The following is a 23,077-nucleotide window of genomic DNA, read 5'->3' on the forward strand; positions in this document are numbered from 1 at the left end:
ACCTTCTTACTGGAAGTCTTCCAAAGTGGTCTTTGGACTTTGCCGAGGAGTCTTCCTCACAGCTTTCCTCATTACAAATCTATCTGCAAAACCCACTCTCAAAGAGGAAATATTTTGAAGTTAGCAAATTGCTCACCGGCACCTGAACATTTGAATTTCCCATTATTCCTAAAATATATCAAGATAAAATGTTTATGGAATATACCGACCTTCTCCTAAACAATTGTACTATAGTTTTTCTATTAGTATGACTGCAAGATGTTAAGTTTTCATTTTAAATTAACTTGACTTAAAAAAGTTACAAAAATGATACAGACAATCCCATTATATCCTTTACCCAGCTCCCCCAAATACTAACATTTAACATAACCATAATACAACAATTATAACCAGGAAATTAACATTACTATTACTCTGTTAACTAATCTACAGATATTATTCACAGTTCTATAGTTACCCAACAAATCTTTTTTTTTTTTTTCTGGTCTAGGTTTCAATCCAGGATCTCATAATGCATTTAATTATCATGTCTACTTAGTTTCTTCTCATCTGTGGCAGTTTCTCAGCTTTTGTTGTGACACTTTGGAAGAGTACTACTGGCCAGTTATTTTGTGAATGTCCTTCATTTTAGGTTTGTTTGGTATTTTCTTATTATTCAAGTTATACTTTTTTTGTTTTTTTTTGGCAAAAATATCACAGAGTGAAGTTGTGCCCTTCCCAGTACATCATATCAAGAGGCACATGATATCCAGGTGTCATTAATGGTGACATTAATTGATTACTTGCTTAAGGTGGTATCTGCCAGGTTTGTCCAATGAAAAGTTGTTATTTTTCTTTTTTTATTTAATTATAGGAGGCAGGCCTCCTTATCGCATGCACACCAATTTTAGCATTCATGATTCCTAACTGGGACAGTTAGTGTGTGGTGTTTGCCAAACGGTGATTTTTCTGTTTTCATTATTCTGATGTTAAACTTCAATCTGAATATTTAAATGCATGACAACTTCTGGGAAAGGAAGATTTTGACTAATACTTTTCTACTTCACACTAGGGGGAGAAAGCATTTGGAGGCTGTGAAATATGCCATGGAGTTAGTGGCTAAAATGGAATTTATGAATGTATTATTTACTTACTGAATTCTAAATGAATAAGTCACTATTCTTAGTACTTGTCAAGAATATGGAATCTAAAATCCCAATTTACATGAATTTACAAGTTTATTAATTGAATTGTTTTTTATTACTCCTGTGTTTGTAACTCATCAATGGGTAAATATAAAGTGGTATTTAAAAATAGAACAAAGAGAAAACAGCTTTAATAGTATTTCAAATGTATTGCTAATTTTAGTAGCTATTGCAAAACTAATCCTTTACATCAACAATACATCTGACTCTCACCCAATGATATTTCACTTTATTTAGTCTCAATGTTTGCTGAAGGGATTTACTGGAAGTTGGAATGAGTATCCTTTGAATATACTGCAAGGAAAGTAGACTTCTTTGTGGATGAAATTTAGAGATAATAATCTGAGGGTTACTTGACTAGCAAGCATTTTGATAAATCTTGTTTGCATTTATTTCCCCTAACTTTTATCATTACAGATGGAAAACTGGTCCAAGATTGGGTCTTAGCCTCGATGCCATTTTTCTTTCTTTCAAAATATGAAGAAAAGCAGGAGAGAGTTTAGATTTTTTTTTTTTAGAAAAATCACTCGTTTGATTGTCTGATATCTCTGAACCCTTGCCCCAGAAAAAGACACAAATTCACGTGTTTCATTAGGAGCAAAAGCAATCCAATGTCAGTTGGGGGCGGGGGGGATTGCGGGGTGCGGAGACAAGGGAGGAGGTGATGAGGTGGGGAAAGCAAGCTGCCAGACCGTCAGAGGTTTCCCAGACAGTTACCCCGCCATATGGCAGCTCAGGTGTGGCTGCTCTGGCTCCACAGCCCATCTGGCTCCGTGTCATTTGCCTCCAAACCCCTCCTTCGACCAACCCCAACATCATCCTCTGCTTTACCTCTTAGCCCCCAGTCTGCTCAGCTTTCTTGCTAGCTCTTCACTCCTTATCAGGCTTTCCCTCACTTGCTCTTTCATCAACTCTCACCATTGTTTGAGAAGAAAGCTCAGAAACTCAAGTGAGAGAACCTGACCATTCCCAAATGGTTAGAGCAAAGAAGAAATTCTTGAATAAACATGGCAATTCTCCCCCTTCTTATCAGCATAGAAATCTTGCCCATTTGAAAATAAAGAGATGAAGAACACGCTGGGGGAACGCGCCTAAAATCAATAGCTTATGCAAACGGTGATCATCGCCAAAGGAGAAAAGGCCGCAGAGTTACTGCACCTCTCCGATCCCTCAAAGGCAGGACGATGGGGTTGGAGGAAGAGAAGTGAAAGCCGAGAAAAAGGCCCGTTATTACGAAACATTTTTGTTTCTAAAATGGAAAGAACGTGAAATCCCAGAACCCGCTTCTTGGCCCGCCAACCCCCCTCGCCTCCCGTCGCTGTCCTGCCCTCCGCTCCCGGCCCAGCCCAGGCCCGCCACCGCTCGCGGCAAAGCTTGGCGCTCCATAGCGCGCCTCTGCGGACAAAGAACAGGCGGCTGCAGGGTCCAGCCAGCAGCTGGGCGGGAGACAGGCGGAGGCGCGCGCTGGGGGAATCCCTCCTGGGCTCTGACGTCACCGCAGCGCCAGCCAATGAGAAGCCGGAGCGGGGGATTCCCGCTCCCGCTGCCGCCCAGCCGGCTTTTTAAACAGTACCCTGGGGAATGCTCTCTAGGTGAGGTGGGAGGAGTGGGGGGAAATGGAGGTTAAGGATGAAATGTGATCGTCCTGGGGGACAAGACATCCGAGGTTTGACGATTAAGCATCAAGACTGGCTTAGACCGGGGGTGGTGGGGAACCAAAAGCTGTCGAGGAGAGGCTGCAATCCAGGTAGGGCAAAGTCCTCCAGAGATGGAGTGGAAACTGGAGCGCACCGCCCGGAGGAGGATCCGAACTGAAGAAGAGATGCTGTGGGTGAGCAACGCCTTTTTGTTTCCTCGCCCCAACTCCCTAACGGTTTTGTTGTTGTTGTTGATGATGGCGCCTTTAAAAGTACTTATTTGAAACTAAGAGGTAGTTCAAAACTCAAAATTCTGATCGTAATTTGAGCTGTGTAATTTAGTTATATTTTAGAGGTACCTTGCTGCTTAAAAAGTGAATGTAATTTGACAAGGATCTAGAGACATTCCACACCTAACATTATGATTTTCCTAAATAGTTTCTCTCCCAAAACATTGTCTATATTTTCAAAGGAGGATGTCATGCGGGTGCTCGCCAAAGACATGAAGCAGAAGAGAGGTCAAGGTTCTCCCAAGGTGAGTGTCCAGTGCTTGCTCTAGTTCTTTCTTTTCTTCCCCAATTCTCTTTTTGAAATTATTTTATGATTTATGTTGTGTATTTCAGGTGTACAGCGAAAGTGATTCAGTTATATATACCCATATATCTGTTTTTCAGATTCTTTTCCCTTGTAGGTTATTACAGAATACTGAGTAGAGTTCCCCGGGCTATACAGTAGGTCTAGTTCTATGACTTAAATATGACCTTGAACAAACTAATTCTTGCTAAAGAAGATATTTGCTGTAAGTATGAGTTGGTCTGAAAATAGGAAAAAATTAAAAATCTCATGTTATCACTAAGTGCAGAGTCTATATACAAAAGAATTTTTATAAGAAACTGAAGAGCCCTCTCTGACAAATAATGGTAATCATTTGTATCTGAATGGTGCGTTCTAATTTTTGCCTCGGCAGCAAAAGATGGAGCATGGATGTGTCAGATAGGCAGCGCATCTCTAGCTGGCTGTACAATTTCATTTTAACAGTTGCTAGTTGCACTCTCCTCTGTCTCACTCATAAACTTGCCCCCCTCCCCTGAAATGGAAATGGGGCCATCTTGTGGTAAAGAGGAGAAGTGATATAATCCACGGTCCTTAGGGTAATAATTTAAAAGTTGATGCTATATAGCACTTTTTCATCTTGAAAGTCCGAACCTAAACGACTTTAGCTTCTCTTGTAATCAGTGTGAAAATAAAACATACAAAGATCTTATCTTAATTTTAACACATAAACTATTCTCATATGCTTTCGATTTCTCGTTATCGTTATTCATCTTGCTTCTCTCTAGGCTAAATAGTTCACATTCCTTTACTCAGAGATTCTCATTTCAAATCCATCACCAGCCTTATACATTCTTCTAGATATTCGTTAAAATTTTCTATATTTAAGTGGCAATACAATAAATTGAACATATAACTTTCAGAATACACTTTCAGAATGCAATGATTATATCTCTTGTAGCAGGAGAAAATGCATGACATATATGTGTAAGTATAAGCATCCCTAAATACTGTAATAATTATTTTTCCTAAACATAGCTGAAGATTTGTCTTATGCCCAGCTTATGTATTACCATGGCTCCTAGATATTTCACTACCTAATACTGTCAACTGGCCTTTTGGTCAGTAAATACAAGTAATTGGAAAAGCTGTAGTTAAGTATAACTTTGTTAATTCACTTGTATTACAATAACACCTTTTCATAGCTGAGTCTTTAATTTGGAAAAGCTAAGTGTATTTTGAAAGGTTTTTTTTTTTAAGTTTTGACTAGATTAAAACATATTGGTTTTATTTCTTATAATATTTTTGGAGGAACAGTTTTGTCTGTAAGTTTTCTTCAATGTGACTATTAAGATGAAAGTTATGTCACTGTGGTTCAAGTTACAAATTTAATCTTTATGGGCCATGAAAAGCAGCAGAGACCTGAATCAGGTAGGCAGTGTATTGTTAGCTGGCTGCTTTGGATCAGTTCAGCAGCCACAACTACCCTGCCACTTGCTTCTGGATAAATTCTTCTTGTTAACGAAGTGCATTGGTTACCTGTGTGTGATGGGTTGGCAGTGTATTGTTAGCTGGTTGAGTATATGAGTAGCATCAGCTAACATGCAACTGCTGTCTTATTGCATATAATGAACATCAAAGTATGATTCAGTCTGTAAGTGATGTGTGTGTGTGTATTTTGTGTACTTTTGTCCTCTTTACCATAATACTTATTATCGCTATTCAGTTATAATACAATAGACAGCTTTATAATGATGAAGAAACTACTCCAATTAATTATTTTTAAAAATTTCAGGTAATATTCTGGAGTCTCTAATACTTATAGACAATATTAAAGTCCTTTAAAGTTATATATTTATTTTAAATATAAAATTTAGAAGATAACAATTTGTAATAGAAAGCCTAAAATGTTCCTCAAATTTTCAACTAAGTCTTTAATATTCTTTCTGGATGATCATTTTCTTCTTTTGACATTAGGATAGGTCTCAATTACCATGTGTGTGTACAGCCAAAGGGAGAACTGAGGTAACTTTCCTCGTGAGTTAGTCAACTAAAACATTTTCACTTGAATATCAATTTTAGGGGGCAGGAAATTGTTGTTTAATTGTTTGGAAGATTTATCTCAAGTCTTCATTTTCTGTAAAATCACTACGCGTATAGTGTTTGGAAAAGAGCACGAGATTTAGTGTGTGAAGTAGGAATAATTTACCATACAATATAATTTTAAATACTTTCTTATTCCCTTGGAGGCTATTTTGACCCATGGAGCAGCGACAGATATGTGCTGGGTCCCAGATACACAGAGTAGTCATGTAGACATTTGCAGCAAGTTCATGGAATTGACTTCGGTGGTCTGGTCAATTATTTTCCCCTAAATGAGATGTGAAAAATATATCACATTCTCTTCTGCATTGGATTATAAGTTATTGGTAAAATAATCTTCTCACTTTATTTAAATATAAACATTTCTAGATCCATGGTTTAAACAGATACCTATAATTTGAGTCTTATGCATTTTGCTACTTTCAGATCTTATCCTCTTTTTGCTGCTGCCTAATATTCCATTTTCAGCATCTTTGTGTTTAAGTACCCCTTTCCTGTAAATACTGTTTTCATCTTGGTTTGGTTTTTTTTTTTTGAGGTTAAATTTCAACATGTTATTTTCTGCAGAAAATCATTAACCTGTTGATAAAAATAAAACCTACTACATTTAGAAGGCTTGTCCTTTGTGTTTTAATTTTTTTAAACTAAAGAGCAAGACATAAAATGCCAACATTTATGCTCAATAAAGAGAATAGTTTGGTTTCTATTAATGAGATGATGGGAAAGGAGAGAAAGAAAGGAATGCAGTAAAGTGAAATAAGGGGATCAGTGGGTAAGGAGGCAGATGAATGTAGAAATTAAAAAAAAAAAATGTTTCCATAGGAGTGAGAAGGAAAGAGAGGGATCCATACTTGAGATGTCAAAGGAAGAGAAGAGGGAAGGAGGTTGAAAAAAGGGGAGGGAGGCAATGCTGGTTTGGAAGTGTTTTCTGTCAGGTGTTTTCTCTTGGGGCAACCACTGGGCTGTTTGCTGGTGCTGGGGAAGTAACTGCTTAATTCCTTGATTCTCTAAACTGGCCTTCCCTTCTCTACCCATCTCTGCCCCACAAAGAGAAAGCTTCCCTCTTCAAGAAGAAGAGTGGGAAGAAATGTGATGTGTTAGTTTCCAGGAGTAACAGTTACTGGGATTTTATTATTCCCTGGGGAAGATAAAGTCAAGCTGAGGGATAAAGACATATTACTATTATTATATTAGATATGTTGGCTCCATCCAAACATGGCATTTTTCTTTCAGAGGAACATGTTATCAGGAATGAATGTGATTTTGTACAGGGATCACTCCCAGGCTTTTAAGTTCATATCAGGCAGCCTTAAAACACAGTTAATACATTTAAAGAAAAGAAATATAGAGAAATAGTTTTTGCTTTCCCTCCTAGACTTTGTCTGCCTTTCTCTTTTTATTTTTGGCTGGAGTGTTTTGTTTTTTAAAGGAGCATGTTCATTATTTTATTTATGTATTTATTTATTTATTTAGGCTGTCCCACGGCATAAGGAGTCCCAGGTTAGGGATCACATCCCAGCCACAGTTGTGACATAACCTGGGGATCAAACCTGAGTCCCAGTGCTCCCAAGATGCTGCTGATCCTATTGTGCCATAGTGGGAATTCCTAGAGGGTTTTCTTACTTGAGATTATCTGCAGGCAATTCAGTTAGCTCATTATATTTTAGTGTGATTATACAGTTATAATGTTGGGAGCGTTTCATAATTCAGTAACTGCATATGTGTCCATATTTATACATAACCTGTAAAAATAGTATGTAATAAAAATAAGGTATATATGCTATGTGTTTCCCCTAGATTTTTCTCTTTGGAGATCCTTATGATACTCCAGTCAAGTCTGATTTTAAAAACTGTGTTGTGCTGGATCCAGCCTGTCTTAGTTTGTGAGAAATGATTGTTAAATTTTCAGAGATTTTGCAAGCCAGTTGTGGGAACCATAAGTGGGTTAAAACTGGCCTTGTGAGAGGATTCACACCATGGAAATTGCAAATGCTACACATTGGGATTCTTCCTCCAGTGAGTTGGTTGTTAAACATCTACCAGTCACCACTGTACATATGCTACATATACTGTAATCATTAAGAACATTTATGTACATATGCATACTATAGGTATGCTATAATTCGTAAGCATTTTCAAAAATGAAGTACAATTTTTAGGGAATATTTCAGGCAAATTCATATCTTCCACTGTCCAACACTCTATTGTTACATCTGCCGTAAGTTAGTAGGAAGTACTCCATCTCCCAAATAAAACAAAACAAAACGAACTTCGAGTCAAGGAATTAACCACAAAGAGCATTTGACTTTGTCCTCCTTGTCATGAGGATGGCAGCTGAGTACTCTTTTATGTGATGCCTGCTATTTCTCTGTTACACTTCTCAGTTCAGGCAGCCCATAGCAGCCCCCATCCCAGACTTTTTGACGCTGAGATAGAGAAGATACTATGCTCAGTGCAAGAGAGATGCAGTTTTTTTTCTCCATGTGTTTGCCTGGCAGTATTTATACGTGACATTTGAGTTATGGGTGGCGGCACATCAGCAAATAGCTGTACCCCCTTTCACCGCACACAGCCTGGTTGTTGTGAAACAACACTGACCGACACGTATATGGCACATTTCCAAATCCCTGTCTGCCTTCCCTGCAAACTCAGAAGGGTGGAGGGAGGGAATCAAGCACAAACTATAGTAGAGGTTATTGAAAAAGGCAACCAAGTTTGGAGATATGTAAGTGAAAACCTCCTTTTCTATAGCTTTGGAGAGAACCGGTGATGGGCAGGATGGACATCTGAACTGCAGTCACGGCGACAGTCTGGGTGGTCCCCAAGGCAGCTCCATTACCATCCACCTGGCAGTGGGGCATCTACGTAGCCTCCGCAGTGCTGGCAGATACATTTCTGCTCACACTCTGATACGAGCACATAAGCACCCCTGCAGTCCCACAGCACCACCGTGAACTCAGAATTCATAAGTGGGGACACATGAAAACAACAGTTGGAGGGATTGCCCTAAATGAAATCTTAGAAGCCCAGAATTCAAACTGCTAACAGGCTTTGGGGGCAAACTTGCAAAGGACAGATAGACAGACAGGTTAGGTGGCTTCCACTTCAACAACAGTCCAGATTAGTACTGATTCCTCATCACTAGAGGCACCTCGGTAGGCTGGAAGGGGCTTTTTTCACTCTGACTCCCGTCCCCAGTTTACAGGTGAGGAAACTGAAAAGTTGTCTAGCAACTGCCCAAGGCTGTGCCACTGGTGAGAGGCTTGCCCACATGCTGATGGCCATTCTCGAGGTGCCCCTGCCAATCCTCTTGACCTGAGGGGAACTACACCTTCACCACCACCAGACTTTTCATTAACTGCATGCAGAGCTGGTGGGTTGAAGAGGAAGATATTCTAAGTAATATTTTTTGTTTCTCTAAGAAATTTAAATGCTTTTGCAGAATTATATACTGAGATGGCATTACCAATTTCACCATAAAAAAGAATCTTCACTTTCATCAGGTCAGAATTGGAGAGCTAGAGTTCTCATTGAAGCTTAGCCAGTTAACCCGACATAGTGTCTGTGAGGATGCAAGTTTGATCCCTGGCCTCACTCAGTGGGTTAAGGATCTGGTGTTGCCGCAAACTGTGGTGTAAGTTACAGATGTGGCTTGGATCCGATGTTACTGTGGCTGTGGCACAGGCTGGCAGTTGTAGCTCCGATTAGACCCCTAGCCTGGGAACTTCCATGTGCTTCAGGTGTGGCTCTAAAAAGAAAAAACAAAAGCAAAAACCAGAATTGAAGAGCCAATTCAGTTATTTAGATTGTGTCTTCTTTCTTAGCTAAATTGTACATGACTTTTTTCACATCTTTTTCTCCAGTATTCATGTTCAATTCTTTTATAAAATAAATATATATTTCATGGGACAATAATTAACTTTCACCAATTTGGCAGGTTTCTTTGTTAGCCAGTCATTAGAACAGTGCCAAAGCATAAAGTTCAGGACTTTGGAGAAAAGGTTACGTTATGACTCTGTCAAAATGCTCAGTGATTGCTGATGGCTCTTAGACTTCCTTAGTTGCAACCACTCCCTTTTCTTTTTTCTTTTTTCTTTTCTTTTTTGCTTTTTAGGGCTGCACCTGCGGCATATGGAAGTTCCTAGGCTATGGACTGAATCGGAGCTGCAGCTGCTGGCCTATGCCACAGCCACAGCAACTTGGTCTGCAATCTTCACCACAGCTCATTGCAATGCCAAATACTTAACCCACTGAGCCTCAATGGGAATTCCACCTCTCCCTCTTCTACAGTGAGAGTTTTGACTGTTTGGAGTTGACTCATCTTATTTCAGCCACAAGGATGATGCAGCATTGAATTCTCTGCAAATGTCTACCTAGTCTGACTAGATTAAAAACTAAAATTAATCCATAAGGAATCTGTAAGGAATTAGCCAAAATTTATCTGAAGGAATCAAGTTGAATGATCATGTACTCATGGCTTATTCCTTACACTTGGGATTTTCACTCAGAAATACAGACTGACTCAGTTGTTAGTATTCTAATTATGGAATTGTGTTGCTTCTGGAAAATAATGTTTCAAATGTTATAATATAAAAACAAACAAAATCCTATGCATGAAACATATAAAAATACATAAGGATTAGAATCTCTACATATTTCACATTTTTCAATGTTTACTTTCTTTTATTACATAAAAATAGTCATTTACTCTGGAAATTTCACGCAATGTCTTGAATTCAGTGGTCTAGTGTGTTGGCCTTTCCATCAAGTACAATCCTAGAAAATGTCAAGTCAAACAATAGACTATTGAAACATATTGGTGTCTGTGTTCTGAATTATTTAGTCTGGTCAGGTTTTCATTTAGAGTCTTTGGCTACTTTTTATTTTTGCTTTGGGTAGCACCTCTATTTGGGGACATTTATTACTATTCACTGGCAAGATAACATAAAAGGAAAATCATCCCTCAGGGCCACATGAAATTGTCAGACTATTTAAAATGGGACCAAACCCTCATGGAGAGATTTCTGTATTCTAACTATTGCCTTGGAATGGCTTGATGGCATTTTCATAGATCCTCTTTCTTTTTTATGATCATTTGTCTAATTAGAGCTGCTATTTCAGGCCTGATGACTTCAATGGGTTCCTCTGGTCTCCAGTACTTCACAACTTGACCCTCAGGGTTGACCAGATACTTCCAGAAATTCCACCTTGGTTCCTTCTTTGAAGAATCTAAAATATTAGAATATATTTTCATGAGTAAAATTTTATTCTTTGTCAAGATTTTTATTTCTATTAGTATCTGCCTAAGTGATAACCTTAGAATCAAGTCTAGGATTATCATTTTGTCAAAAACAAAACCAAACCAAGAGCAAAACACCCAAACAAAGCAACTCAAAGTCTGTGTAGCCAGATTTCTATATATTTGGTGACTTCACTGATGATGCTACTGACTTAGAATCGTGAAATGAAGTAGTTTTTTTTAGATTTGTTGAGCTCAAGCACAGAAACTTTACTCTGTTACTAGTGCAAAACTTAACATTTTTTAAAGATGATATTCTAAAGGTCCTTGGTAATGGGGATGTATGGATTACTTTTCATATCAAATGTATCTGTGTTTTAAATATTAGTACATGTTACCTAGCTGAAACTAGTAAGGAATATTAAACATATTATTTTGAGAAATTAAACATACTTTTGCTACATCTTAATTTATGTAAGAAATGTGGACTTTATTTATAGATATAGGATTTATGTGCATTATTGACTAATATAAGAAAAAAATACAAATAATTACAACTAAAATTTACCAAGTTCCTATTACGTGCTTAGTAACATATGCTCGGTACTTTAAATGCATCCTCTCCTTTTATCTTTATAGCAACCTTGTGAGGTGGGCATTATTATTATTCATACCTTACAGATGAAAAAAATGGAGGCCTAGATTCATGGTCACATGGCTAGTAGGGCTGGGATTGATACCTAGACCTTCCTACCATAGAGCTTATGCTCTTAAAACAGAGAATATGGCAAAGCAAGCAGATCTGAGGAAGAAGATGACAAGTTCATTTTGGTACATGAGGGGATTCAGGTGTACTTGGGGCACCCCATCAAAGGCAGCTTTGGAGCTTGGGAGAGAGTTCACCCAGAAAAAGGGGACAGAGTAATAAGAGCTCAGGTGGATGCAGCAGAATCCTGAGGATGAGTAAAGTTAAGGTTGGATAGAAAAGAGGACCCTGCAAAGGAGAAAAAGAAGGGCCCAGAGCAGAAGTCACAGGCACGGGGACCCACGCTCGCTTGGAGAGTCATGGAGTGAGAAGCCAAACACAGTGATCTAAGAAGGAAACAGAGATAGGGAAGTGGAGAAAACAAGTGTTAACCATGCTTCGAAAACGCTGATGAAGTAGGGAGAAGGAACACACTGCCTAGAGTTCTTAAAGATGGGAGAATAGGTTAAAAATAATAAATAAAGGCGTTCCTGTCATGGCACAGTGGAAATAAATCTGACTAGTAACCCTGACGTTGCAGGTTCGATTCATGGCCTTGCTCAGTGGGTTAAGGATCCGGTGTTGCCGTGAGCTGTGGTGTAGGTCACAGACATGGCTCAGATCCTACGTTGCTGTGGCTGTGGTATGGGCCAGCAGCTATAGCTCCAATTGGACCCTAAGTGTGGGAGCCTCCATATGCCATGGGTGTGGCCCTAAAAAGACAAATAAATAGATAAATAAATAGTAGCCTAATATTTACTTATATGTACTTTGCTTTGCATACTGTGCCAAGCATTTAAATTGGTTATTACAGTAAAAGAATGTATTGCCAATTAGATCAAACATCAATGATGCAGCATGAGAATCGTATTATTAATTACAGTCTTCTTAAAATCATTTTGAACAATAGCCATTTTCTATAATGGAAAAAGTGTTTTTAAAGATAATGCCATCAGGGCAGGGCTCTCTCTAGCCAGTGTAACATCTTTTTGTTAATTAGAAAAAGATACCCTGCCAGGTGGGTGCAGTCGCTCAGCACATATCTTGCACCTGTCTGGGTTTCAGCCCCTCATGTGCCTCCTCAATTAGTTGCCTTGTTTAGTGAACAACCTGCACGCCTGTACAGAGCTGTCCCATTTGTGACCACATTATCTGTTACTGTCATATTTTGGCCAGTTTTAAAAGATCTAATTTTCATTTGGCAATCATCTCATAGTCTTTGTCTCTGGAACTTCATCTAACTTCAGTGAAACCTTAAATCACTACTATCTTTTTTCTCTTTCTTTCTTTCTTTCTTTCTTCCTTCCTTCCTTCCTTCCTTCCTTCCTTCCTTTCGGCTGTATCCACGGCATATGGAAGTTCCCAGGCTAGGGGTCAAATTAGAGCTGTAGCTGCTGGCCTACACCACAACCACAGCAACTCGGGGTCTGAGCCTTTTCTGCGACTTACACCACAGCTCATGGAAACGCCAGATCCTTAACCCACTGAGTGAGCCCAGGGGATAAAACCTGCATCCTCCTGGATACTAGTCAGATTTGTTACCTCTGAGCCGTGATGGGAACGCCCACTACTACTTTTCTGATTACACAGGATAAGCCACGATGGGAACTCCCACTACTGCCTTTGTGATTACACAGGATAAGTAGTTTCAGAAGCTTTTTTAGTAAGAAAGGGGAAGAATCTAGGAGCTATTGCACCCAAGTATTTGGCTGCTATGATTGAGAGGTGATGACAAGGCAAGTGCTCTGGCTCTTCTTTCCTCAGTGTACTCTGGGAATAAAAGGAATGAAGACTTCACTCCAGTTGCTGGTCATGGTGTTAGGCAGTATATTGACCCTCCCAAGGAATTAATATTTTTGCAAGTTTCTATCTCCATACTTAAATGAAATATAGAACATCATTCACTGGTTTATTGGACTAGAAGCTTGATTGCCTGGCTGAGGTCATGGTTTTATCAAAATTCAAATTACCGCATAATAATGTGAGAAAAAGAATGTATATATGTATGTGTGACTGGGTGACCTTGCTGTACAGTAGAAAATTGACAGAACACTGTAAAGCCGCTATAGTGGAAAAAGTAAAAATCATTAAAAAAATTCAAATTAGCTACAGTGAAAATAACTGAGGATATCATCTACATGTGGAAGACGAGAGAATGTTAGCTGAATGTCCTTTATTACTTATTTATTTTATTCATTTTGGCTGTACCCATAGTATGTGGAAGTTCCTGGACCAGGGATCCAATAAACACCACAGCAGCAAACTGAGCCACTGCAGTGACAATACTGGATATTTAACCCCCTGAGCCACATGGGAACTTTAGAATAGTGTCTGGCACACTGTAACTTTATGTGTATAAATACTTTAATTATTAACATGCTCAATCCTCCAAATAATATTAAGGGATAGATACTGTTGATAATGTCATTTTACAAATGAGGAAACAGGCACAGAGAAGTTATGTGCCTGAAGCTACACAGCAAAAGCAATGGGGCAGGGGTTTCAACCCATGTAGACTGGGACCAACTCTTTGTTACTATACTACACTACCTTTATGCTGGAAAAAATTTTACACAGATTTCTGTAGCTAGCGTAATTACAGAGGTAGCCTAACACTACCCTCCTCCTCCAAAAAAAAAAAAGAAAAATCAAGCTATATGTTTCGAATTTTACCAAAACCACCTGGCAAACTGAGATATTATTCACCCTTGAGGATAATGTGTCAGATAAGGAAGGCGACATAAAATTAACCACAAAGAAGTTTAACTAAAAATGCTCAGCAATATTCATGAGAGATGTATAGTTTTAATAATGGGGAAGGACGTTTTCCCACATATTAGTTACACAGAGGAGGATTGTAATATATTGTAAAAATAGCCATGACCAATCTTAAATTCTTCAGGAAAATGATCATAAGGAATAAAATACATCGGAGTAGATTTATTTTGCTGTCCAAGAAGTTAAAACACTGACTTCAGGGAAGCCTAACTTCCAGACAATTACAAAGGATGAGAATCTAGCTCTTTGATAGTTTTATAAAACTTGCCCACTAAAACATTTCAAATGAAATAGGAAAGTATGGTCCTGGCACATTTGTTTTAAAAATGAAAAGCAATGAAAAACATTAAATTGGTGAGGCAAGGCAGATATTTACCAACAAGAAATCTAAATGCAGGTTCTGCTTCAGATCCTAGAATCTTAATCTTGTGGAAGATGGGGAATGTTACTCCGTAGTTATTTCTTGCAAAAGATAATACTTCCTTGCTTGGGCGGGGCTCCGATTCTCCAAACTGATTGCATGGAAAAGCCAAGACGCTGAAGTGGAATGGTCCAAACTCTTTGTGCAGTTCCTGCAGTGCTAAGTAATTTCTGTCTGTGAGTTGGCAGTCACTAGCCACGTTTACAACTAGTGCAACCTCCCGGAAAAAGAAAAAAATCCAACCGGAAAGTGAAGCAAATAAAAGATTAAAAAAAAATTCTGCAAGTAGTTAAAATCCTAAACCATTTTGGAGGAATACAGTCCTTGATAGACGGTTATTTCATATTTTTATATATACCAAATAATACTGAAAATCATAACCCATATGCATGAGTTAAAACTCTAATAAAAGATCACAGTAATTAAGAAAGCCCCAGGTACTCAGGGAAAGTTTATTTTTAAATAAAAGATAAAATATGATTATTGAAAGAGTGCTTTTTAATGTTGTCAAATTATGGATTAATACTCTTGTTAATGTCTACGTATTTACATTACTAAATACAAGAATTTCCTAAACAACTTTAAAAGTATTATTTCAGCACTTAAAACATTTTAAAGCAGTTAAGATAATCAGTTTATCAATGAGAAATATACTATGAGATACTAACGTGATATACTAATATTACTTTGAAGACTAAATTATAACACTATAAACATATAAATTGACTATTAAGAGAATAAGAACGTGGACAGAAAATACAAAGAAAAATCAGAAGATGCAACTTACTTTGCCTTTAAACTTTTCCAGAGAAACCGTTCTTCCTTTTGCATCTTTCACTTCAAAGTTATAAAAGCTGTTGATTTTAGGTTTTAGGAATTTTAGTTGTAGAAGAAATAGCATTACTGTACAGAGAACCATAGACAGCAAAACTGCAAATACCTTTGCTTTGGGCCCTGAACATCTTAAAGGGTAGGCTGTGAGAGGCTCCATTTTGGATGATTCCAGAGTGTCGTCTCAACAGGCTGGAATTCAAGGAGGAGCTGAAACTTGAAACCGGCTCAGTGTAACGGAAAGTCAGAAAGGACAGACTAGCGCCTGTCATGCCTCAGATGGAGAATGGAGTGAAACTCCCGAATGAAGTCAAAAGCTCTAGAGAATATCCGCTGCAATTTTTGCTAGAAAAAATATTGGGACATTTTGGGTAGCACTTGAAGATAGCCCCAACAAAGGAAATATTCTGCCAGAAGATGGTGCCCTTGTAACTTGAAAACTGTGAGGTACTCCCAGCAATTGCCTGGATGTATTGGAATATTGGATATATAACACCCAGCAATAGTTCATAATATTGATTAAATTGGTCTATTAATATGATATCTCTATAGGAAGTTAATATATATATATATATATATGCATGTAGTCTTCAAACGGCTTAAGCGTGCTATGTGAATTCAAGGTATTAAGAGTAGAAAGGGTACTGAAATATCTGAAAAGGCTACTTGCTCTGACCTCATCTAGCTAAGTCAATGCTAAGTGAATATAGCAAAAAATTGATTAAAGCAATGATGGCTTAAAAAAAAAAACCCTCCTCTATCATAAAGCAAACTATAGTTCAATGATTTTTCAAATTTTTGCTTATGATGCACAGAAAGAAATGCACTTTATGAGTATACACAGGCACATGTAACTGTGACATTTCATTAAGCAGTGCTTCTGCTTTGAGCTGTGATGCCCTGTGGTCTATTGCATTTTTAAAAACAGCATGGTTCCGACCCATGAAAATGATTGTTCACCAATGGGCTGCACACTGGAAAAATACTGCACTCTATAATAAAGTAGGAATTTAACAAATAAGATATTTCTACACAAAAGGCAAACACAACTCCCACCCCCACTCTATACCCCCTTCTTGGGTGCATCATCTAGTTGCTTCATTTTGTATCTTTATTTTTCAAGTGGCTGTTGCTTTCTACAGAAGATCTAACTTTGTTGAAAACTTTAGGGGCATGCATGGAAAGGGAGTTGAGGGCTGCCTATCCTGAAATCTATGGTTCCTTTAGCTACCTTAGAAAATATCCTGTTCAGGATATGTAGCAAGTTTTGAAAAAAAAGGTGCTTTGTTCCTCTAGGGTCTGACTGTTGGTGTGTGTAAGTTTCCAGATAGTGCTAGGGAAGTCTGAGAAGCTTGAGAGAGTCCCTTCCCATCCTTGTTAGATCTTTAGAGCTTTCAAGCTTGCTAAGGAGGCTGCTAGCTCTGCTCCCATCCCTGCTTCTGAGGTGTGTGTGTGTCTGTGTGTGGAGGTTGTTGAGCAATGCCCACAGCTTAGGCACATTAACCTGGCAGACCATAAACCACTTCCCTCCCACTCTTGGGGCCTGATAAGAGTGGATGCAAAAGAAAACTTTTCCCTTATAATTTCTAGTAAAAATTGAAAATATACACAAAAATGTATTCTACTGTTACGGCAGATACCCAGCAGCCCTGTGCTGCAGCGTATCAGCTCTGGCGACAGCCCCGTGGCTGTAGCGTACCAGCTCCAGTAGCTCTGTGGCCATAGTGGATCAGCTCTTTTACCCAGCGAGAAACCAAGCGAGCACTCAGAGAGTTGGAGAACTCAGGTTTATTATGCCGGCGGGCTCAGACGAGATCGCTCTCCAGAGTCTGAGCCCGGAAGAAGGGTTTCACAAGGCTTTTATGGGCTACGTCTTCCGGGTCCAAGCTTGACTAGTTGGACTGGAGTGACGTCAGGCAAGGTAGTAGATGCGGAAGCAGATGCATGGGGGAGGACTGGTTGGGGCAGTTGGCTAGACTTTGCTTAGTCATCATGGCTGGGGTCTCTCCTTTCTACATTTTATTGGGACATTTTCCTCCTACACTACCACTTTTTAACTGTAATAATTTTAATTTGGTATTCTTAAGCTGAGTTATGGAAAAAGTCAAAATCCCTGTGTTTATATTACACCCAAACACCGCAAAGTAACTTAAATTCTCTGGCCTTGCTCCTTCAAGTCTTGTCTGCAGCACTGCTGTCACCTGGGGCTTGTTAGAAACACAATATCCCAGGCCCTTCCAAGGCTTTCTGAATCAGGAGCTGAATTTTTACAAGATCCCCTCACGACTCAAGTGAACATTTAAGCTTGAGAAATTTTAGACCTCAGTCTTCTTCTGGTTTGCAGAGCAACAAGTTTCTTTGGCTTCCCTTTATCTTCCATAGTAGACATGTTTTGTGTCTCTGGGTCTACATTAGATACTTTAGCTCCTCAGGCTATTCAAGCAAATGGCTTTAAAAGTTAATTCACAGAATCTGCTGTGAATCATGTAAACTCATCCCATTATAACTGTGCTTTGAGAGGGGGGGATGTTGACTCACCAACCCCCAGGCGAGACCCTATAGGGTGATATTGTTTTGATAAAGTCATTATGGTAACTTCTGGTCCATTGTTTTCTAAGTAAAGAATCTCTCATTGAGTGATCCAGAGCTAAAAGCACTAGAGAACGCCAATATCCTGCTGTATGAACTTGCAAGAGGTGGCTGTATAAGCCATAGAGCCAGTTTTTACAGCCAGAAATAAAACATTTAAATGCAGACCTAATGTTTCAGGTTTGACAAGAAAATCCGCTCTATATGAAAACTACTTTGAAAGCTTAAGTAAATCCCTTGTCAAGGATGAAATTAGAGCCAGTTTGTTAATTTTGTAATTCTTAAGGCTTAGGAGCATGAGATTTATGTATATATATATACACACACGCACACACACATATATATTTATGATAATATAAATATTCATACAGGCCTATTAACCAAACATTCAAGACAACATTTGGGGAACTCCCACCCTATATGGTGGTGAACACAGATTTTGGACCTTAGAAGTTTTCTTCATTTGGGAGAATCTTTCTCTGTATATATTTTGATAATCATCACCTCTCAGCTTTCTGGTTATCTGCCATCATTTCCTATATGTTCTGTCTATACTAAGACCATCTTCAGACTATTAGTAAATCAACATTACAAATTTCTCTGCATAGGGGATCATATATTAGAAAACCCATCAGCACTCTTTCGGAAGAGCTAGAAAGGCTTCTTAAAGGAGAGGAAGAGATTGATGAGGTTGAAGGCAAGGTTAAGGGAAGCTACTGGGTCAAGAATGGGATAAAGCTGTTGACTCAGTTAATCAAACAACTCAGGTACTGTAGAAGATACAATAAAGTGTAAGTGATGGAGGCAGCCTCACACAAGTATGAAATCAATTTTGGGTACAAAATGCACATGAAATGAGGGAGCAATTATAGAGCAGCAAATAACTAAGTGCTAAAGGAATGACTTAGTTTATTTATTTATTTATTTGTCTTTTTGCTATTTCTTGGGCCGCTCCCTTGGCACATGGAGGTTTCCAGGCTAGGGGTCCAATCGGAGCCACAGCAACGCTGGATCTGAGCCGCGTCTGCAACCTACACCACAGCTCACGGCAATGCCAGATCGTTAACCCACTGAGCAAGGCCACGGACCAAACCCGCAACCTTATGGCTCCTAGTCGGATCCGTTAACCACTGCGCCACAACGGGAACTCTGGGACGACTTAGTTTAAGAGCTTTATACTACATACAAGTCCCAGAAATACATAAATAACATGTTTTTAGGAAGCTATTTTTGTATATATAATATATAAAATAGTCATATATTTATTTTAAAGGGAATCATGCGTGGTATAAAGCTCTTTATAGATATCATGTAACAATTCTTTGAAATAGGAAGAAGTTAATAACTCACCCAAGATCACAGAGCTAGTAAGTGGGACAAGCAAGACTAGAGTTTGGGACTTACAACTTCATCCTCAAAATCATTTTAATAACATTAAACTACTTTTGTAATAGACAAAATATGTTTACTTAGAAGGAAATGTGATAGGTGAGATCACTGTAGTACTCTGGTGAAAGAGTTTTATTCATCAGGAGACATTTAGTTTTATAAGAAATCACTGCAAGGAACTGAGGAGTGGAGGGAGTGGAGCACATCCACCAAAAACTTGGCCATGTGTACTGACATTATCTGGAAAAGGTCAGAGTCTGCAGACCAAGTTAAGCTGAGACATGACAGTGTCTTAAAGAAGGCAGGCTTGCTGGGTAAGATAGAAAGGAAGGGATAGATGCTAAAGACATTCTGGAGCCCCCAGTGGCAGGTGTTGGTAGTGCAGAATAAAGTATATTTGATCTTGGTAAGTTTTTGCTTGGGTCGTATTGCTTCCTAGGATGAGGAGGCACTGGAGGTTCAAAAAGGAGAAGATAAACATTTTGGTCTTCATAATTACTTTGAAATAATATTGAGGTCCTGAATTAAAAATATCTTGTGGACAGAATGCTGCTGCATTGTGCTGGTGGTGGTAGTGGTGGGGGCAGACATTCAGAAGCTAAGGAAGGGGTATTGGGGGGACATGCCTGAGAGCCAATGGACTATCTTTGTTACTTTTTGTCTCTGCCTTGAGGTTCCAGAAAGACCCTGGCATCATCAGCATGTCTTCCCTTGGAATGTCCAGATTTTTCCCCCTTATTGAATATTTGTGTGTCAGATTATTTACCACTAGACATATGTTTCTATTTTCCAAGTTGTTTCATTTTGTTACTTCCTGACCTTATTTTTAACCTCTCTAGGTTCCTTTCTATTTATTTTTTGGCCCTGGTGCCCTGAATTCCTCCCGATTTAGTGTCAATATGATGTGAACTCTAAAGGTAAACAAGCCACACTGATGTGCTTGGAGTAGCAAGTCATTCATCCCTTTTCCCTTCTTTGTCTTATTTTCCTTATCTTCCTCTTCCTCTCTATTAATAAATACTTGAGTCATTTAAAACTATGCGACAGGCATTTCCTCAGCAGGAGATAGATCCTGGAACAAAAGTTTAAAAACATTGAAGATGAAATAGCACAATCTACACACTATTTCCTAAGCTGCGGTCATTTTCATGCCACCTCTGTGATTTTTGCTCTGTCCGCATACCATTTGTTTGTTACTTAGCTTTTTTTGGGTCCAAATCGAGGCACTTATTTTACTCAAATTAATTTTTATGAGGGAAAGCTTTCTATCAACATTAAAAAATTTAAAACATTAGGAGTTCCCCTTGTGGCTCAGCAATAATGAACCTGACTGGTATCCATGAGGATGTGGGTTTGATCCCTGGACCTCACTCAGTGAGTTAATGATCCCTCTTTGCAGTGAGCTGTGGTGTAGGTCGCAGTCGTGCCTTGGATCTGGTGTTTCTGTGGCTGTGGCGCAGGCTGGCAGCTATAGCTCTGATTCAACCCCTAGACTGGGAACCTCCATATGCTGCAGATGCAGCCCTAAAAAAAGAAAAGAAAAATTTAAAACATTAAACAATGCCCATCAAAATAATCAAAATACAAAACTATTAAAAATGTTTATCTGTACAATTATAAACTCTATGTTCCTTGTGGAGGGGCTGACCGAGAACTATATATTCAAGATATTATGAACCATTGCTTTCTAACTCTTTGGAAGTTCTTTGTATTGAATACAGATCTGAATCCTTCCATGCATGGGTCCTAGTTTCATCATAGGGAACAATACAAAATGTTTTGCCTCTAGACTAGACACCCTGGGGTCACTCTGTTACGTTGTTTTTCCTGACCTCCTATCATTGCAGTCTCTTTCCTCCAAATAAAATCAAGTTTTGAATCCTGGCTTGTCCATCTCTTTCTAAAAATTGTTCTGAGACTGGCCATGGTGGTCCAGATGAGGTTTTTGTTTTTGTTTTTTTTTAACCATTTGATCCAGCAATCCCACTCCTGGGCACCTATCCAGAGAAAACCATGACTCAAAAAGACACATGTACTTCAAAGTTCATTGCAGCACTATTTGCAATAGCCAAGACATGGAAACAACCTAAATGTCCATGGACAGAGAAGTGGATAAAGAAGATGTGGTACATATACACAATAGAATATTACTTAGCCATTAAAAGGAATGAAATATGGCATTTTTAGAAACATGGATGGACCTAGAATTTATCAAGCTAAGTGCAGTCAGCCAGACAATGAGACACTATCATCAAATGCTATCACTTACATGTGGAATCTTGAAAAAGGACAGGATGAATTTCTTTGCAGAACAAATACTGACTCACAGACTTGGAAAAACTTACGGTTTCCAAAGGAGACAGTTTGGGGCCTGGGGGGATGCACTGGGGGTTTGGGATGGAAATGCTATAAAATTGTGTTGTGATGATCACTGCACACCTATAAATGTAATAAATTCATTGAATAATATAAAAAAATAAAAAGCCAAAAACAAAAAACAAAAACCCTGAGGCATATGGAAGTTCCCAGTCTAGGGGCTGAATCAGAGCTGCAGCTGACAGCCTACACCACAGCCAAAGCAACACAGGATCCAAGCCGGGTCTGTAACCTACAACACAGCTCACGGCAATGCCTGATCCTTAACCCCCTGAGTAAGGCCAAGGATCAAACCTGCATCCTCATGGATACTAGCTGGGCTGGTTACCTCTGAGCCATGAGAACTCCTCCAAATGAATTCTGATCTGTGCAGAGATAATCAGGTTTTGCTGGCTTTTGTTCTGGACACTGTTTCCCCCCTAATGAGACCTAAAACTGGGCTGCTTGAAAAATGTAATTACATTACACGGTTGACTCATATTCTGGGGGTGGTTGCCTAATCTGCCAGTCATTTTAACTTCTTATCAGTTGTCTCCCATGTAAGGCCTATGCAATGAAAAACATCTAAATGGCTAGATTTTTTGCATATTCTTACTGAATTTAATTTTGCTGATTTTGATCTTTGTCCCAGACTTTATTCTAAATTCTATTCCTGTCCTTAAGTATTTTGACTCTCTTCTTTCTCAGCTTAGGATAAGACATTTTGATAAATAAATCTCCATTCAAACCACTGATAACAAATTGAACAGTATCAGGTGAAGGACAAAACCCTGCATTACATCATGGGGGGTTCATTCAGGTTAATATAGACCCAGTAAGACTTTGCCATCTGGGCCACTGGCTGCAAACTACTTTTTTCTAGTTACTTGATCCTCCCTCCTATGGAAAAAATATGAAAAACTTTGTCTATCTAAATTTAGGGGGATGCATTTTTCTCATTTGTCATGTTTTTTCATAGATCACTAATCAGTGTCTGTTCTGGAAGTGTTGTCAGTGTTCTGAGGTTTCATTTTTCTGGCCCTAGAGACTTGAACTTATTTATAATGCCCAGATAAACACTTACTGTTTAGTTTATCTCAATTTCCAGTCTCTGTAGAAATGTTTATTACACCTCATCCAGTATGAAAATCATGCTTCTTAATGGAAAAGAAAGAAAATAGCTTATTTCCTTGCCTCTGGATTCTTTCTTAAATCCCTTGTGCCTTTTTAGGATTAATTGCCTCTAGGGGAAGA

General features: G+C 38.8%; 2 protein-coding genes across 7 annotated transcripts in view; one reads left to right on the plus strand and one right to left on the minus strand.

Annotated features, from left to right (window-relative positions):
- The first annotated feature begins 2,789 nt into the window (after positions 1-2,789).
- The window catches only part of CDC20B (cell division cycle 20B), a 55,147-nt gene continuing 34,859 nt past the window's right edge, over positions 2,790-23,077 (plus strand). For all 3 annotated transcript variants that reach the window (XM_047760749.1, XM_047760835.1, XM_047760912.1), the window contains exons 1-2: positions 2,790-3,015; positions 3,294-3,356. In XM_047760749.1, the coding sequence (XP_047616705.1) occupies positions 2,953-3,015; positions 3,294-3,356 (126 nt within the window). In that variant the 5' untranslated portion in view covers positions 2,790-2,952. The remainder of the gene's footprint in view (positions 3,016-3,293; positions 3,357-23,077) is intronic.
- GPX8 (glutathione peroxidase 8 (putative)) lies at positions 10,132-15,863 on the minus strand. Of its 4 annotated transcripts, none has more exons than XM_047761119.1 (3): positions 15,600-15,863; positions 14,615-14,818; positions 10,132-10,705 (listed from the first exon to the last, which is right to left on the minus strand). In XM_047761119.1, exons 1-3 carry the CDS (start codon positions 15,760-15,762, stop codon positions 10,542-10,544), a joined length of 531 nt encoding a protein of 176 aa, XP_047617075.1. In that variant the 5' UTR covers positions 15,763-15,863; the 3' UTR covers positions 10,132-10,541. The 4 variants fall into 4 exon arrangements, with proteins under 4 accessions (XP_047617075.1, XP_047617144.1, XP_047616992.1 ...); XM_047761188.1 differs by having other exon boundaries at positions 14,615-14,876; positions 15,600-15,759; XM_047761036.1 differs by having other exon boundaries at positions 14,615-14,876; positions 15,447-15,759.

Source organism: Phacochoerus africanus, chromosome 1 (assembly GCF_016906955.1).
Source record: "Phacochoerus africanus isolate WHEZ1 chromosome 1, ROS_Pafr_v1, whole genome shotgun sequence".
Lineage (NCBI taxonomy): Eukaryota > Metazoa > Chordata > Mammalia > Artiodactyla > Suidae > Phacochoerus > Phacochoerus africanus.